This window comes from Chiloscyllium plagiosum, unplaced genomic scaffold, assembly GCF_037043375.1.
Source record: "Chiloscyllium plagiosum isolate Xiang-an unplaced genomic scaffold, Cpla_swu_hap1 HiC_scaffold_8, whole genome shotgun sequence".
Lineage (NCBI taxonomy): Eukaryota > Metazoa > Chordata > Chondrichthyes > Orectolobiformes > Hemiscylliidae > Chiloscyllium > Chiloscyllium plagiosum.
The window spans coordinates 82,101,792-82,120,767 of NW_028270146.1; the positions used below are offsets into that span (position 1 = coordinate 82,101,792).

General features: G+C 40.9%; 1 protein-coding gene across 5 annotated transcripts in view; it reads right to left on the minus strand.

Moving 5' to 3' along the window:
* Positions 1-18,976, minus strand: part of prkd1 (protein kinase D1) — a 334,526-nt gene that overhangs the window by 28,537 nt on the left and 287,013 nt on the right. For all 5 annotated transcript variants that reach the window (XM_087990032.1, XM_043698044.2, XM_043698045.2 and 2 more), the window contains one exon: positions 9,072-9,195. In XM_087990032.1, coding sequence (XP_087846158.1) covers positions 9,072-9,195 — 124 coding nt within the window. The remainder of the gene's footprint in view (positions 1-9,071; positions 9,196-18,976) is intronic.

The following is an 18,976-nucleotide window of genomic DNA, read 5'->3' on the forward strand; positions in this document are numbered from 1 at the left end:
GAGGGTTAGGATGTTCTGTGTGCTCTCTTCAGTAAGTATGAATGTTCCTTTCCTAAGGTTTGTTGAAGTTTCTTGTTTCTCTTCTTCCCAAGAACCATTATCAGGCACTCCCAAAGCCTTGATAGAAAAGAGGATGGTAATCTTGGTTATTGAATCTCTTGGCTATTCACAGCACACGGAATTTAGAGAACAATGAATTCCCACATTTATTGAGAAACATCTGGCCACCAAATTGGCTGATCCACTCTTGCATAACACTTTGAAATGGCCGAATGCTTTTGATCAATTCTGCAAGAATCTCAAATTGAAGAACTCCTGGTATTACTAATCTCTAATTGAAGACTAGCGAGTAGTCAGTAACAATGAGATAACTGTGCTGTTCACAATACTGGCATAATATTGGTATTAGGTATATAATATAAGCATACAAGAGCAGCAAGTGTTTAGGAAGGTGAATTTTATGTTGCCCTTCATTGCAAGACAGTTTGATTGCAGGAGCAAGAAAGTCCTTTTGCAACTGTACAAGTCTTTGGTGAGATCACATCAGAAGGATTTTGTGCTGTTTAGGTCTCCTTGCCTAAGAGATATTTCTCACAGAGGGAGTGCAGCAAATTTTCACCAGACACTTCCTGGGGTGGCAAGTTTGTCTATGAGGAGAGATTGGGTCAATTGAATGTGTATGCATTGGAGTTTAGAAGAATAAGGTGGGAGTGCCCTCATTGAAACATGCAATGTTCTGACAGGACCAGACAGATTGGATATAGGGATAATGTTTCCCCTGCCTGAGGGGTCCAGAACAATGTGTCACTGTCTTAGGGCACAGGATAAGTCATGTCAGACGAAGAGGAGGAGAAATTTCTTTTCTCATATGCTGTTGAACTGTGGAATTCTCTTCAATGAAAGACGTGGAAGCCAAATTACTGAACATGTTTGAGAAAGAAACAGAATTCTAGCGACTAAATGGGTCAAGATATATTGGGAGAGCACGGACATGTGACATTGAGATGGAACAATGGGCATGACTATGTTGATTGGTGGAGCAGAAGGACTATTGTGCCCCACTTTTCTATGTTTTTAGAGTCTGGCCAACCTTCCAGATAGTATTTCTTGATTTGGATACACTTTTCATTTCACATTGTGTTTTTGAATCTTTGCAGCTTCCTTTCTGTAGTTAGTAAATGCTTTGTGACTTCTGACATGGAGGTTACAAACACTTCACAGAAACCCAAGTCTGCTTGTTCAGTTCCTTTCGGTGATACTCTTGACAGTGTGCCTGCTGTCCTTTGGTACTTCCCTCGTACATACCCAGTAATTGTGTCATGCCTCATTAGTCTGCATTGTTGAATTCTCGTCAGCATCTTGGCTATTTCCTTTGAAGTTAGACCAGTGAGCCATGGTTTTGATCTATCTCTTTTTTAAACTGTAACCCCTGCACATAGAGTCATAGCAAAGTACAGCGCGGAAACAGACCCTTCGGTCCAACCCGTCCATGCCGAGCAGATATCCTAACCTAATTGAGTCCCACTTGCCAGCACCCGGCCCATATCCCTCCAAACCCTTCCTATTCATATACCCATCTTAATGCCTTTTAAATGTTGCTATTGTACCAGCCTCCACCACTTCCTCTGGAAGCTCATTCCATATACGTGTCACCCTCTGTGTGAAAACGTTGCCCCTTAGGTCTCTTTTTATATCTTTCCCCTCTCACCCTAAACCTATGCCCTCTAGTTCTGGACTCCCCCACCCCAAGGAAAAGACTTTGTCTATTTATCCTATCCAAACCCCTCATGATTTTAATAAACCTCTATAAGGTCACCCTTCAGTCTCCGATGCTCCTGAGAAAACAGCTCCAGCCTATTTAACCTCTCCCAATAACTCAAATCCTCCAACCTTGGCAACATCCTTGTAAATCTTTTCTGAACCCTTTCAAGTTTCACAACATCCTTCCAAAGGAAGGAGACCAGAATTGCACGCAATATTCCAACAGTGGCCTAACCAATGTCCTGTACAGCCACAACATGACCTCCCAACTTGTGTACTCAATACTCTGACCAATAAAAGAAAGCACACCAAATGCCTTCTTCATTATTCTATCCACCTGTGACTCAACTTTCACTCCAAGGTCTCTTTGTTCAACAACACGCCCTAGGACCTTACCATTAAGTGTATAAGTCTTGCTGAGATTTGGTTTCCCAAAATTCAGCCCCTCGCATTTATCTAAATTAAACTCCATCTGCCACTCCTCAGCCCATTGGCCCACTTGATCAAGATCCCATTGAAATCTGAGGTAACCTTCTTCGCTGTCCACAACATCTCCAAGTTTGGTGTCATCTGCAAACTTACTAACTGTACCTCTTATTTTCACATCCAAAGCATTTATATAAATGACAAAAAGTAGTGAACTCAGCAGAGATCCTTGTGGTACTCCACTGGTCACAGGCCTCCAGTCTGAAAAACAACCCTCCATCACCACCCTCTGTCTTCTACCTTCGAGCCAGTTCTGTATCCAAATGGCTAGTTCTCCCTGTATTCCATGAGATCTAACCTTGCCAATCAGTCTCCCATGGGGAACCTTGTCGAATGCCTTACTGAAGTCCATGTAGACTGCTCTGCTCTTATCAATCCTCTTTGTTACTTCAAAAAATTCAATCAAGTTTGTGAGACATGATTTCCCACACATAAAGCCATATTGACTATCCCTATTCAGTCCTTGCCTTTCCAAATACATGTACATCCTGTCTCTCAGGACTCCCTCCAACAACTTGCCCACCACCGATGTCAGGCTCACCGGTCTATAAATCTTTGCCTTATCCTTACCACCTTTCTTCAATAGCGGCACCACGTTAGCCAACCTCCAGCCTTCCAGCACCTCATCTGTGACTATCTATGATACAATTATCTCAGCAAGAGGCCCAGCTATCAATTCCCTAGCTTCCCACAGAGTTCTAGGGTACACCTGATCAAAGACTGGGGATTTATGCACATTTATGCATTTCAAGACATCCTGCAATTCCTCTTCTGTAATATGGACATTTTTCAAGATGTCACCATCTATTTCACTACATTCTATATCTTGCCTTCTCCACAGTAAGCACTGATGCAAAATACTTGGTTAGTATCTCCTCTATCTACTGTGGCTCCACACAAAGACTGCCTTAACTGATCTTTGAGAGGCCCTATTCTCTCCCTAGTTACCCTTTTGTCCTTAATGTATTTGTAAAACCCTTTGGATTCTCCTTAATTCTATTTGCCAAAGCTATCTCATGTCCCTTTTTTGCCCTCCTGATTTCCCTCTTAAGTGTACTCCTACTGCCTTTATACTCATAAGGCTTCACTCGATCCATACCTAACTTTCTCTGGACTCTCGTTATCTCATTTCTGAAGGCTTTCCATTTTCCATCCTTCCCTTTACCTGCGACCATTTGTCCCCAATCAGCTTTTGAAAGTTCTTGCCTAATACCATCAAAATTAATGTTCCTCCAATTTAGAACTTCAACTTTTAGATCTGGTCTATCCTTTCCTTCACTATTTTAAAACTAATAGAATTATGGTTGCTGGCCTCAAAGTGCTCCCCCACTGACACCTCAGTCACCTGCCCTGCCTTATTTCCTAAGAGTAGGTCAAGTTTTGCACCTTCTCTAGTAGGTACATCCACATACTGAATCAGAAAGTTTTCTTGTACACACTTAACAAATTCCTCTCCATCGAAACGCTGAACACTATGGCAATCCCAATCTATGTTTGGAAAGTTAAAATCCCCTACCCTAACTGAAATCTCCTTACAAATTTGTTTCTCAATTTCTCTCTGACTATTAGGGGTCTATAATACAATCCCAATAAGGTGATCAACCCTTTCTTATTTCTCATTTCCATCCAAATAACTTCCCTAGATATATTTCCAAGAATATCCTCCCTCAGTGCAGCTGTTGATTAAACTTAAAAATATAAGCGATAAGTATTAAGTTAGCCTGGAGCAGTGTTTTGTAGAGGAATAAGATGGTGTTATGTTCTGGGTCTGTAGATTGGAAGAATCATAAATGGCCCTTAGTAGAGTGATACATTCTTCTTGTTGGATGTGGGAGTTTAGGGAGAGTTTAAGTGTAATCCCTTATCAAAAACGTCACTCTCCCTCCTCTGTTGCCTCCCTTTCTGTCCTTCCTGTAGCATTTGTATCCTGGAACATTAAGCTGCCAGTCCTGCCCAACCCTGAGCCACATTTCTTTGATTGCTATGATATCCCAGTCCTATGTTCCTAATCATGCCCTGAGTTCATCTGCCTTCCCTTTTAGGCCCCTTGCATTGAAGTAAATGCAGTTTAATTGAACAGTCATACATTGTTCTCCGCTTTGTCTCTGCCTGTCCTGATTGTTGATTCGCTTCTTTTCCCAACTGTACCAGTATCAGGTTGATCTCTTTCTTCACTATCTCTCTGGACCCACCCTCCCTCAACACCTTACTAGTTTAAATCCTCCCAGGCAGCTCTTGCAAATCTCCTTGCTAATATATTAGTTCCCTTCCAATTCAGGTGCAATCCATCTTTCTTGTACAGGTCACTTCTATCCCAGAAGAGATTACAATGATCCAAAAATGTGATTCCTTCTCCCATACATTAGCTCCTCAGTCATGCATTCATCTGTTCTATCCTCCTCTTGTAGCACTGGGAGTAATCCAGATATTACTACTCTGAAGGACCTCCTTTTAAAATTCCTGCTGAACTCTCTATATTCTCTCTTCAAAATCTCATCCTTTTCCCTTCCTATGTCATTAGTTCCAATATGTACAATGACCTCCTGCTGGTCCCTCTCCCCATTGAGAACATTCTGCACCCTCTCTGAGGAGAAAGTGAGGTCTGCAGATGCTGGAGATCAGAGCTGAAAATGTGTTGCTGGAAAAGCGCAGCAGGTCAGGCAGCATCCAAGGAACAGGAAAATCGACGTTTCGGGCATAAGCCCTTCTTCCTGAAGAAGGGCTTTGCGCGAAACGTCGATTCTCCTGTTCCTTGGATGCTGCCTGACCTGCTGCGCTTTTCCAGCAACACATTTTCAGCTCTGCATCCTCTGAGACATCCTTGATCCTGGCACAGGGAAGCAACACACCATTCTGAATTTTTGCTGATGGCCACAGAAACATCTGTTTGTATCTTGGAGTAGAGAGTCCCCTAACACAATTGATCTCTTGGAGCCTGACGTACCCCTCATTGCCTTACAGCCAGTCTCAATACCAGAAATTTGACTGCTCGTGCTACATTCCCCTGAGAATCCTTCACTCCTACATCTTCCAAAACAGCATATTCATTTGAAATGTGGATAGCCACATAGACTCCTGCACTACCTGCCTGCCTCTCTTAGCTTTCCTGGAGTTAACCCATCTATGTGACTGTATCTGCGACTTTTCTCCCTTCCTATAACTGTCATCCATCACACCCCCTTGCTCTTGTAAATTCCTCATAGCCTCTAACTGGTGCTCCAACCAATCCATTTGATCAGGCAGGATTCACAACCAATGATATTTATTGCAGATAAATGCTTAACACTTATACTCTCCCTAAACTCCCACATTCAACAAGAAGATGTGGGCGGCACGGTGGTACAGTGGTTAGCACTGCTGCCTCACAGCACCAGAGACCCGGGTTCAATTCCCGCCTCAGGCGACTGACTGTGTGGAGTTTGCACATTCTCCCCGTGTCTGCGTGGGTTTCCTCCGGGTGCTCCGGTTTCCTCCCACAGTCCAAAGATGTGCAGGTCAGGTAAATTGGCCATGCTAAATTGCCCGTAGTGTTAGGTAATGGGTAAATGTAGGGGTATGGATGGGTTGCGCTTCGGCGGGTCGGTGTGGACTTGTTGGGCCGAAGGGCCTGTATCCACACTGTAATGTAATGTAATCTAATCCAATCTAAGAATGTATTACTCTACTAAGGGCCATTATGCTTCTTCCAATCTATAGACCCAGAACATAACACCATCTTAGTCCTCTACAAAACACTGCTCCAGGCTAACTTAATACTTATTGCTTATATTTTTAAGTTTAATCAACAGACATATCTCTATAAAATATATAATCAAGAAAGAACCCACTCTACTCGCTATTGTAGATTTACAGCAAGGCTATACTTAAAACTATTCACTTATCTGTTACTGTGTTGTGACCTCTCCCAAGCAGGCTCCTCCAAGATCAGTTGTGAATTTCACTGTTTGTTAAGCTTTCCTAGACACATTCTGATGTCCAGTGATACATGAATTCAAACAGCAAAGGCAGTAACCGCACAGGTTTACTCCTGTGTCAGTTAGCAATGTCCATTTCTTTCCCTGTCTCTCCTACACTGACCTGATCATGTGCTGCCTATTGTCTGTCTTTCTCCCTTTTAAAAGTGCCATTGCTTTGTTTTTTTTTCTCCGAAGTTCCAAAACAATGCAGCAACATGTAAAACAGTAACTGCTGCTCCTGAAATTCAAGGAAGTCACCTCCAACACCTAAAATACCTCAAACAAGGGAGCAGTCTGTTATAGTCAGAAATTTTTCCCGTTCTCCATATAATCTGGATCTTTTTTTCACAGTGCCGTGTTACTGCGAAAGCTTCTTTGTCAAATGTGCCTCAACATTGTTCCACCTCAGCACATGATTAAGAGACACAGGTTTACTTGTTCATCATTACTTTTTTTTCATAATTCTACACACACAAAAGTACTGCCCCAACCTTACACAAGAAGCCTCAGCTGGCTTTATTGTCAGTGGATGCAATACATGATGTAGTGAGATTTGTGAAAAGATCAGGAGTTGCTTAACTTTGTCAAAAGCACTTTCCTGGTCAATGTTCTAGTACCAGTATTGATTTTGACATTGTAACTATCTCAAAGACTCACTAATGTCTGCTACATTTGATAAAAACCTGCCTATTTCATTCACCATTCCAAAGAATCTTTGAAGTTTTGTGACATTCCTACAGGTAATGTGAAGTCTCTAACAGTCCTGCTTTTCTGAGACTCTCCTGTAGTTCTAGCTTGCACAATATACCCGAAATAGCTTATTTTCAATTTTTCAAACATGCAGTTCTCATTCAATCTCAGACCAACATTCTGTCAGACATTTAACATTGTTCTAAGTCCATGTATTAATATGTTGTATCTGTGGCATTTCAAACCAACTTTATCTTTTAATATGTTTGGCATTGTTCTCTGAAATAATTCTGGACAGGATGGTATTTTGATGAATAACCAGTTGAAGCAATTATACCTGTGTGTTATAATACACATAGTCAGCTTTCAAGAGTCTTCATCCAAAGGTAAATGTCAAACTCCATTGTTAGCATCCAGTTGGTGAATACGGCCTTCTTGACCAGTTTGGACCATTTTGATTTTGGTGCTGTGACCATACCTGAACACTATCATGTTGGCATATTAATTGACAAAATTACTCCTTGTCTGAGCAAGCACTCTATTTCTTCTCCAACTTTATTCAACAAAGGGCTGGCACATTTCTTCCTGTATTTAAGTGGATTGGTTTTGCATTGTCCCTTTGGGTAATATGATGCTCTGTCTTTAATTTCTGAAAAATAAGCGTAATTTTCGGAATTTACTTGAAAATGCACTTCCTCAGCCTGCGTCCGCAATTTCATCAACTTTATAGATTCTTTAAAATATTCAGTGAATCCTCATGTGTTAAAGCAACATGCTAATTTAAAGTGAACCACACTTGCAATGTTGCAGCACCATACTTACATGGCTGGACAGTCTTTCCATGTGTGATGTGTCCCTTCCAGATTGGGGACACCTCAAAGGTGGTGATTGGCCTTTGTGTGCTTTATCCCTGTGGCCAACAAATTAAATCACTACATGTGAAAAGAAATCATGGAATCTTGATATGTCACCTAGAAACAACAATGTTCTCTTCAACACATGAGGATTCACTGAATATTTTAAAGAATCTATAAAGTTGATGAAATTGCGGATGCAGGCTGAGGAAGTGCATTTTCAAGTAAATTCCGAAAATTACTCTTATTTTTCTGAAATTAAAGACAGAGCATCATATTACCCAAAGGGACAATGCAAAACCAATCCATTTAAATACAGGAAGAAATGTGCTACCCCCTTGTTGAATAAAGTTGGAGAAGTGATTTTCTTCATGGTGTACAATTTGCTGCTCAAACTTACATGGTATTCTACTTTTGAAGGTCTGTCTGCCTAGAACTTCAGATTCTCAAACATTAAATCCTCTTCAGTCTCTGAAAGGTCTGAGAAGATCTCATCGGATGATCCAATAATGAGTTAATTCTACCTTCAACCCTTCAAATGTACAATTCTCTGCCAGCCTATAAAGATCAGTAATGAACAAATCCATGCTTTCACTTGGCCTTTGCTTTCTTCTATTAAACTTCAATCACTCAATAATTATATTTCTCTGAGCACTAAAATTAGCAGCAAATGTGCATAACAACTCTTCATATGGTGCTGTGTTCTACCCAATATCCTGTCTTGTTAATACATCATTAGCAATGATTCCCAATGCACTGACCTAGTCATTCTAATCTTTCTTATTGAATGCTAAAACTGTTCACTGCCTCATAAGGTGGCATAGTGGTTAGCACTGCTGTCTCCCAGCACTAGGGATCTGGGCTTGATCCCAGCTTTGGATGGATGATTTGTGGATTTTGCACATTCTTCCATTTCTGTTGGGTGCTCTGTTTTCCTCCCACAATCTAAAGATATGCAGGTTAGGTGGATTGGTCATGCAAAACTGCCTTGTACTGACTAGGAATGCACAGGTTAGGTGGATTAGCCATGTGAAAGGTGGAGTTACAGGGATAGGGTTGGGGCTGGGTCTGGGTGAGATGCTGTTTGAAAGGTCAGCGCAGACTTGAAGGGCCTCTATCTGCATTGTAGGGATTCTATGATACAGGACCTAAAACTGCTCACAATATTCCTAACGCAGTGTTACCAGCACCTTATAAATTCAACCTTTACCATGGTGGCAACAGGAAGCAGAAATATCTTGGATGTGGTGCCCAATGTTGTATTTAATGGATGTGCAAACAGTCAGTAGTCAATGCCTCATGGGCCTGAAAGTACTCTTCTTACCAGGGTATCCTTGTTTGTGAAGTGAACCATCCAGCCTTCCTTCAGCACAGTGCTACTCCTCCTCTTTGTGTGTTTAATAGATTGGACCACTCTCATCAAAGGAATGTTATTACTTGTAGAAGGGCTTCGAAGAGAAATAAAACAAAACAGCAAAACTTCAATAATTTAGAATTTGCAAACATTTTTCCCAGGTGTGAAATGATACTATATATTCCTAGAATAAAATGATCCAGCAGTCTGTCTCTAAACCTCATCAGATGCCCCAAAGGTCACTTTCCTTAATTACCTTCCTTCACTAATCCCTTCTGTGATTGTGATCCATTAGCCCCTTTCCACTCACTCATAAATTGGAATGATTGGCAGACACCCATATAGGGTAGGGGGTGGGTCTGGGTGGGATGCTGTTCGGAAGGTTCTTGTGGACTCTACAGCTGAATGGCCTGCTTCCACACTGTAGGGATTTTGTGATTCCTGGACTAAATTCCAGCCAATAAAAAATAATGGTAAATTTCCATTTTTATCCACTCATTTGTTTCACATTTTTATTTTGCCTTTGGACTATTTTTAATTGTCTATTTGAATCATTTCCTGGCATTTAAATCATTGTTTCTTGATTATTTTGCCCTTTCCACAACTAATTATATTGTGCTGATTGTACATACCTTATCTTCCTGCTCCTATTGTCTCACTACTGCATCTTTTGTTCTCCATGGATAGTCTGCAGCAAGATGTACTTATGGGTTTACTATCCAGCTAACTGGAAGAATAAAGATCGCTCAGGAGGTGCATGTTGACTGGGCAAAATTAGTAACACTCTAGTGAGCATTTTGAGGAACAAAAGAAGATAGGCAGTTTGAAAAACAATGCTACACAGTGACCAGAATTACTACTTTGACCGATATATTACTTTTTTTATCAGATCTACTGCACGGAGATACGGTCGATAGAAAGGCTGTGGCTAACAAGTAAAACTTAGATTTAGAATTTGGGGTGAATCTGGATAATGACATTTCTTGCAACGGAAATATTTACAAACTTTTCCTTTTCAACTGACAATAAGAATTAGGAGTATAGAAAATGTGTGAAGAGAAATCCCACAAAGGCACTCTGCCTATCAAACTGATAGTTGTTGAAAATGATCAATTTTAATGTCAGCTGGTAGATTTGATTTATTGGTCTGTAGACAAGCAAAGTTTTATACACTCTATTCAACAATGAAGCAATCACGTGACCATCCTTGCAGGGAAAGAACAAAGGAATGAGAAAACTTGAGGCCTAAATGAAAAATTAAAATTGCTCTGACATATTTTGTCTATAGAATTATTTACCAAAGTTGTACAGTTGGGAAGAAATTATTGCTTTTTGCTTTGGAAATAAGGTAGATATGTCACAACAAACAGTGGTTAGAGTTAGCATTTTACTAATCTGATGGTAGGTGGAAACAATTTTGATTTTCAATTTGAAAATGTTCAGCAAACAGTATAGCTTATAATCTCAAACTGTAAGTAATTCTGGTGAGCCTTCAATGTGTAATTACTTCTTTTTAACTTTGAGTTCTCCATCAACTTAGCTCTCACATTATCTACTTGAAAGCTTTAATCTACAAAATCATCTTCACAACACTTAGTCAATTTTGACATAATTTCCATTTTGCAGATTTCCATAAGGCAAAAAGGTATTAGCTTCCCTAGTATTCCATTTTCTGCCATCCAATGTGTTAACACATTCCTCCCCATTTTAAGCAGGCAATTAGCAAATTAAGAACACAAGAGCCACAGCACGCCATCCAGGCCCTTCAGCCCCCTCTTATTTAGATCATGGCTGACCACACATCACAGTGCCATATTGCTGCACAACCCGATATCACTTGATCTCAGTAGTAACTCAGAATATTTCAATCTGGCAATTACTTATTAATTGAGCTTCCACAGCTCTCTGTGATGGAGATAAACAAAGATATACACCCTCCAAGTGAAGAGGTTCCACCTCAACTCAGTCATAAATGGTTTGGCTTTTATTCTGAGACTTTGCCCATTGTCCTAGATCGAACAGCCAGAGGAAGCATGCTTTCTGAAAACTCTGTCTATCCCTTTAACAATTTTGTAAGTTTCTATAAGATTGCCTTCTCACTCTTCTTAACTCCAAAGAATTCAAACCTAGTCTCCTTAATGGTCAGTCCCATCACCGATGGAATCAGACTAGTGAATCACTGCTGCACTCCACAGCAAGAGGACCAGACTGAATACAATACTAGGTCAGAGGCACAGTCTTGCATCTGTTCTCTCCAACTGAAGCAAAACCCCTTTGTTTCTGCATTAGGTGAGGTGGTGGTATAGTGGCAATAGTATAATGTATTAGAAATCCAGAATCCTAGGCCAATGTTTTGCCATCATGGGTTTGAATCCCACCATAAGAAATGGTGGAAAATCAAAACAATCAGGAATAGAGAGTTGGTCTAACGATGGCCTGTGAGTACTGTGGGCTATCATAAAAAACTCATTTAGCTTGTATCTGTCCTTTATGGAAGGAAATTAGCCATTGTTACCTGGTCTGGCCCAAATGTGACTCCCGAGTCACAACGTTGTGATTGACTCTTAACTGTTTTCTGGGCAATAGATGCCACCCTACCCAGTGATGCTTACATTCCATGAATGAATTATAAAAACTCAAATCTTCTTTCAATAATGGCTAACCATTTTACCGTTTGTTTTTGGAACTGCTTGCATGCTAGCTTTCAGTGACATATGAACACCGAGGTCACTTTGGACATCAACAATGAACAATCTCTCATCAATCAAGAAATATCCTGTACCATTGTTTGTCCTACTAAAGTGAATAACCTCAGATTTATTCATATTATATTCCATCTGCCATGCTCATATCCACTCGCGCAAATGTAGATGGATGGGTTAGTAAGTTTGCAGACAAAACAAAGATCGGTGGATGTGTGGATAGTGTAGAAGGTTGTCAAAGGATATAGATTAGTTGCAGATATGGGCAGAGAAATGGCTGATGGAGTTTAATCTGGATAAATGTGAGGTGCTGCACCTTCAGGGATCAAATGTTAAGGAAAGGTATACAGTTAATGGCAGTATCCTGAACAATAATGATGTACAGAAGGATCTTGGGATTCCAATCCACAGCTCCCTGAAAGTGGCCACACAAGTAGATAGGGTGGTAAAAAAGACATATGACATGCTTGCCTTTATTGGTTGGGGAAAGTGAGATGCTGCAGATCAGAGTTGAAGAGTGTGGTGCTGGAAAAGCACAGCTGATCAGGCAGCATCCAAGGAGCAGGAGAGTTGACGTTTTGAGCATAAGCCCTTCAACAGGAATTAAGAGATGGCCCAAGGGGGATGAGAGATAAATGGGAGGGGGGTGGGTCAGGGGAAAAAGTAGCTGGGAATGCGATAGGTAGATGAAGATGGGGGAGAAGGTAATAGGTCAGAGAGGAGGTTGCAGCGAATGCTTGGGAAGGAAGATGGACAGGTAGGAGAGTTCAAGAGGGCAGTGCCGAGTTGGAAGGTTGGATCTGGGATAAGGTAGGGGAAGGGGAAAGGGGGAAACTGGTGAAATTGACATTGATCCCGTGTGTTTGGATGGTCCCAAGGCGGATGATGAGGCGTTCTTCATCCAGGAATCAGGTGGCTAGAGTTTGGTGGTGGAGGAGGTCCTTGCATGTCCTTAGCAGAGTGGGAGGGGGAGTTAGAAGCTTCAGCCACAGGATGGTGGGGTTGTTAAGTGTATGTGCCCTGGAGGTGTTCTCTAAAACATTCTGCAAATTGGTGTCTTGTCACCCCAGTGTAGAGGAGACCACATCAAGAGCAACCGACATAGTAGATGATGTGTGTGAAAGTACAGGTAAATCTCTGTCAGATATGGAAGGATCCTTTGGGGCCTTGGATAGTGGTGGCAGGATAAGGTGCTGGGAGTGGAGGGTGGGTTGGTGGGGAGCGTGGACCTAACAAGGGAGTCACAGAGGGAATGGTCTCTCTGGAACACAGATAGGGGTGGGGAAGGAAATATATCCCTGGTGATGAGGTCTATGGCAGAAATGGTGGAGGATGATGCAATCTGGAGGTTGGTGAGGTGGGAGGTGAGGAACAGGGGGATTCTGCCTTTGTTGCGATTGGAGGGGTGGGTTTCAAGGGTGGAGGTGCAGAAAGTGGAGGAGATGCATTGGAGGAGATCGTCGACCAAGTGGAAGGGGAAATTGCAGTCTTTGAAGAAGGAGGCCATCTGGGATGATCTGTGGTGGATTTGGTCCTCCTGGGAGCAGATGGGTTAGAGGCAGAGGAATTAGGAATAAGGGATAGCATTTTTACAGGAGTTAAAAACATTGAATACAAGAGTCAGCATGTTATGTTGCAGGGTTATAAGACTTTGGTTAGGCCACACTCAGAGTATTACATTCATTTCTGGTTGGCTTATTTCAGGCTTTGGAGGTTTTGGAGAGGATGCAGAAGAGGTTGACCAGAATGCTGCCTGGATTAGAAGGTATGAGCTATAAGTAGAGGCTAAAAACACTCGGGTTGTTTTGTTTGGAAGACCTGATAGAAGTCTATAAAATTATGAGAAGCATAGATAGGGTTGACAGTCAGAATCTTTTTCCCAGAGTTGAAATGCCTAAAACTAGGGACCATGCAATTAAGGTGAGGCAGGGAAGGTTCAAAGGAGATGTGAGGGGCAAGTTTTTTACAAACAGATTCGTCGGAGTGTGGAATGCACTGACAAAGGTGGTGGTGGAGGCAGATAAGCACATTGATATGCAAGGAATGGAAAGATATGGAGCAAGGGCAGGCAGAAGGGACTAGTTTAATTTGGTGTCATGTTAAGTACAAGATCATAGGCTGAAAGGCGCATCCCTGGGCTGTACTGTTCTATGTTCTATGTTCATCCCATCTAAATCCACTTGTCCTCCTGACAAGTTACATTCCCACAAAGTTTGGTACATCTGAAAGCTTGGGACTATTACAATTGACCCTGTGCGAGATATGCGGCTGTCCAGCCCCATCTCCGGCACTTTTATTTCCCTTCCCAGGAACAAAGACACGGAGGAGTCTGTCCAAAACTTTTCATTCAACTTTGCAAAGTCGGGTGCGAAAATGGTACACACCCCTTAATAATAATCTCCACACATTATATACACGTAAATGTGGGCTGGGTCTCCTACTGCTGTCTTGACCAACGAGTGCTAGGGTTCCCCACTGTTTTCCTTATTTGGGTTCTGGTGCCTGCGATTATTTTGTTACTCACTTGGCCAATCAGTGTTCGAGTTCCCCGTTCTTTCCTTATATGGATGATGTTGTACAACTGTGGTTAAGGGCGGTCTCTCAGCTATCGAGGAAAGCTGTTACAATTGTTTCATTCATAAAAACATGGGGGAGGTCCGGTACCAGTTTCGAGTGTCTGCTTGTGTTTACTATAAGGCACTTGTGTTTACTATAAGGTAGAAAAGACTAAAATGCAGCTAACCGTTTAAAAATTACACTACCCCCTACAACCCTCACATCCAAATCATTGATATAGATTGCGGAACAGCTACTGCCCGAACACTGATCCTCAGGGTGCTCCATTAGTCAAGGCCTGCTGACCTGAGAATGATCCATTTATTCCTATTCTCCACTTCCTGCCTGTAGACCAACCTCAATCCATGCTGTTATATTACCCATAACCTCATCTGCTTTGATTTCAACAAACTATTAGATTTGTCAAATATGATTTTGCCTTCAGGAATCCATGCTGACTCTGTCCAAACAAACAATTATTTTCTAAATATTCAGTAATCACATCCTTTATAATAGATGTTGGTATTTTCCTTATAACTGACAACAGGTCTGTAGTTGCCATTTTCTGTCCTTCTCCTTTCCTTCAAAAGGAATTACATTTGCAATATTCTCATCTGCCAACACCATCGCAGATTAAAAGTTTGAGAGATTATCACCAATGCATCTACTATCTCTGCCATAATTTCTTTCAACACATGAGGATGAAGGTCGATGGGTGCTAGGGATTTGGTAACTTCCTATCCCATAATTCCTCCAATTTTTCTTCTTTTAGTAATACTCATTTCTTTCTTCAGACTTTCTCCAAACTTTGTGCTCCTAATTATTTCAAGGAAACCTCTTGTGGCTTGTTTTGTGAATACAGACATAAAGTACTTAAGTTAGCTCAAAGGAAAACAGAAATAAATGGAGAAACTAAGCAGGTCTGGCTGCATCTGAAAGGCAGAGTCAACATTTTAGGTACAGAGACCCTTCTTCAGGACTGATCATGGCTGGTATATATACTGAAGATGGGGAGTGGGGAAGGTGTACATGGAGCCCAGAGAAAAAGAGAGAGACAGAGAGAGACAGAGAGAGAGAATAAGAGAGAAAGAGAGAGAGAGAGAGAGAGAGAGAGAACAGCAGTGGAGGAGACAAAGGAATGGATTGTGGTGAGCCAGGAAGAAAGAAAAGTTGCTAATGGGTGTAAATTGATTGTTTGTGATGACAAGACCTGGTGTGTGGGGGTGGGGGAAGGACATGGAAGAAGGTGCTCAGGCTCTATAATTATTGAACTGGATATCGAGTCCTGAGGGCTGCAGAAAATTAGATATTGTTCTTCCTGATTGCGCTGAGCTCCACTGGAGCACTGCAGCAAGGCTGAGATAGAGATGTTGGCAAAGAACGTGGTGATGTGTTGAAATGGCAGGTAGTCAGGGGTCATTTTTGCTGACAGAATGTAGGTGTTCCTCAAAGTGGTCGTCCAACCTGTGTTTCATCTCCCTGATGTAGAGGAGACCACATTGCAAACAGCGAATACAGTTGACTTGATTGAGTGAAGTTCTGTTTTCATCCTGATTACCTCAGTTCTTTGTTTTTACTTAATTCAGCTTCTCTATTTCCTACTATAAATTCTCCTTTCTCTGCCCGTAATGGACTGACATTTGTCTTTACTGATCTCCTCATTTTTACATACCGAAATAAGTTTTTATAATCTGTTTTTATGTTTCTGACTATTTTACATTCATATGTTTTTATAAGATTTTTGGTCCTCCTTTCCTGAATTCTAAAATTCCCCAACTCCTAAGGCTTGTAAAACTTTGAGCCAATTTATAAATCTCCTTCTTTCATCTCGTACTACCGTTACACTTCCTTGGTAGCCATGGCTCTCTCTCTTTTTCTGTTGAATAATTTGGCATTAAAGAGGAATAATCTGACCAGTAAGACATAGGAGCAGAAGGAGGCCATTCAGCCCATGGAGTCTGCTCTGCCATTCAAGAGATCATCTGATAATCTGATAATCCTCAACTGCCCTTTCCCATTTTGTCCATATACCCTGAAATTCCCTTCTTGATTAAAAATCTGTCCATCTCAGCTTTGAATACACTCAGCCTCAAAACGCTTCAAATCTGCAGTAACAATTCCACAGATTGACTACTCTCCAAGAGAAAACATATCCTCATTTCGGTCTTAAATAAGTGACCCCAGATTTTCCCACAAGTGGAAACAACATTTCTGCACCCACCCTATCAAGCCCCCAAGAATCTTACGTATTTTAAAAGCTCTCCTCTTATTCCTCTCAGCTCCGATGAGTACAAGCTCCAAGTGACTTTGAAGATGCTGGTGTTGGACTGGGATACACAAAGTTAAAAATCACACAACACCCAAACCAGTTGGACTATAACCTGGTGTTGTGTGATTTTTAACAAAGCTCAATCTACTCAACCTCTCCTCATAAGAAAACCGATAACCTGATTCAACCTGCTGAGAAATGTATGTTTTGTTTTTAAAGCCAAACATTAATTGTTACAAACTAGCCATTACTCATCTACCACCAACCCTCTTAATGTATTTTCCAAAAGACCATAGCCAATTTCCAGAAATACACGGCTCCTACATATCACTTCACAGGATTGCGCTTGCTGAATATTTGAGGAAGTCATTTACATGTCATTGGTAAACTTCTAAGCTATAGCATTTAAATCACACAATTATTTTATGGTTAAGACTGTATTTTAAATGATTTGGATGGAGCACTTTAAAAGTCAGAGTAATTGTCTACTGCTACACTTGAATGTCCATTTGTACATCATTATGCTCACTAGGGTCAGGTATGGCTGACTCAATGCATTTATAAAAAGTTACTCACGTGCCCTGCAAAGAAAACATTGACTCTGTGATATGGTGGAGAAGAGAAGGTAGGACAGAAACCCAACCTCAACATTTATTAGAATGTCCCAGGGGATTAGCATTTCTGTCAGGTAATCAGATTCTACAGAGAAGCTCATTACTTCCCAGTTGGCCTGGTGCTATTCATTTTGTGCAACATATATTCTTGTGTGTATTGAATAATAAATCAGCTAATGCTGCTGTGTCTCTTGGTAGTGCAGACAGCAATTAGGTACTCCGAAAAACAATAAATGTAATTGACTAGCTAATTCAAATTAAAAAAAAGGAATGATTTGATGCTTTCAGTAACTTGAGAAGACTCTAGAATCGGAAAATGTCCAATGAATTGTGTTGTTACAATGGACTCGGGCTGATATGTCATTGAGATGTTGTACCAGCCAAAAGCCAAACTATTTTATTATGGATTGTTGCAAACAGGAAAGGAACTCCTAATAAATTGGTGGTATGAGCCTTTACTTAGACTCAATAAGCCTATAATTGTGTGGCATTTAGTTGTTTGCTTACAAGTTCATTTCCTTTCACTTTACCATTCCATACATACCATGAGTAAATAAATATGGGTCCAATTACATTCTGAGGGAGGACAACGTTTGGTGAGGCAAACCTTGGGCTCCACTGCAAATAGCAATGACAAATTTTGCAAAATAATTACAGGGTTTTGTCCAGGTTAAGCATGTCAATACATCCTCCCAAGCTTCTATCCTAGAAAATAACAGATTGCAAAGGAAGGAGCAGTCTTACACTTGTACTTGACAAGTGTAGAGTCAAGCTGTGCCCTGTTTATCAGTCTGGGAAACAGAAGTGCTCTGTTCAGTAAAAATGTATAAAGAGATTCCTTATAAAGACTGAGGTTTTGACTCAGTACCCAATTTGATCTAATGATATTTACCAGTGGTCTGTGAAAGCTTTCTGTTTGATCGAGGTCTCAGAATTCATCAAGTACTTCATGAACATAATTTACTGAAAGAGATCATTTTACTTAACTATTGCCTGTACTTTGTCTTGCTGTATTAAATGCTTGGGGTGAGGGGGTTAGCCTGAGTGAAGGCAGAGCCAATTCCAACCTGCATCAGTGTCCACAAATGAAGAGAAAACACGATGCAAAATTTTACATGATAATTGCTGTTCTTGCCCAATTTGTTTTCATTTAGGCCTTCAGTCCTAAGCCCACAGGGACACCTAGTATTCTGTATGACATAACTTTTTCAGCCTCTCCAGATCAATAGTACTGTGAACACGCACCATACCATCATGTCACAATATTTCAACTTCCATATACTTACAAATTGAAGAACAATTGACTATCATCATTGATGCATCAAGGTTTCTGAAAATAGGGGCTGAATTGAGTTTCTTCTATCCACTCTCATATGTAATTAATACATAAAATGTTCTGTAACATGGTACAGCCAGTTCTTATTAAATGATGAACTGCTTTCATTTTGTAGATGTAAGAATAGCACAAATCACAACATATGCTGATGGTGTGCAATCTTTAGCTGTGAACATGATAAAATGTGTCATTTTGTCTACAATGCATCTAGTTAAAGAAGGTTATTCATCTGAATGTTGCTGTATTACTACAATATAAAAGGACAAAGTCTGTAATGTAATAGTGTTTCCACTTTGCCTTTATTCTCTTATTTAATGGTTTGTAACCTGACCATGTGCAGCCTCAAGCCTGAGCTGAACTTCATAAGAACCATCAGCACAACTGCCTAATTCTATCTC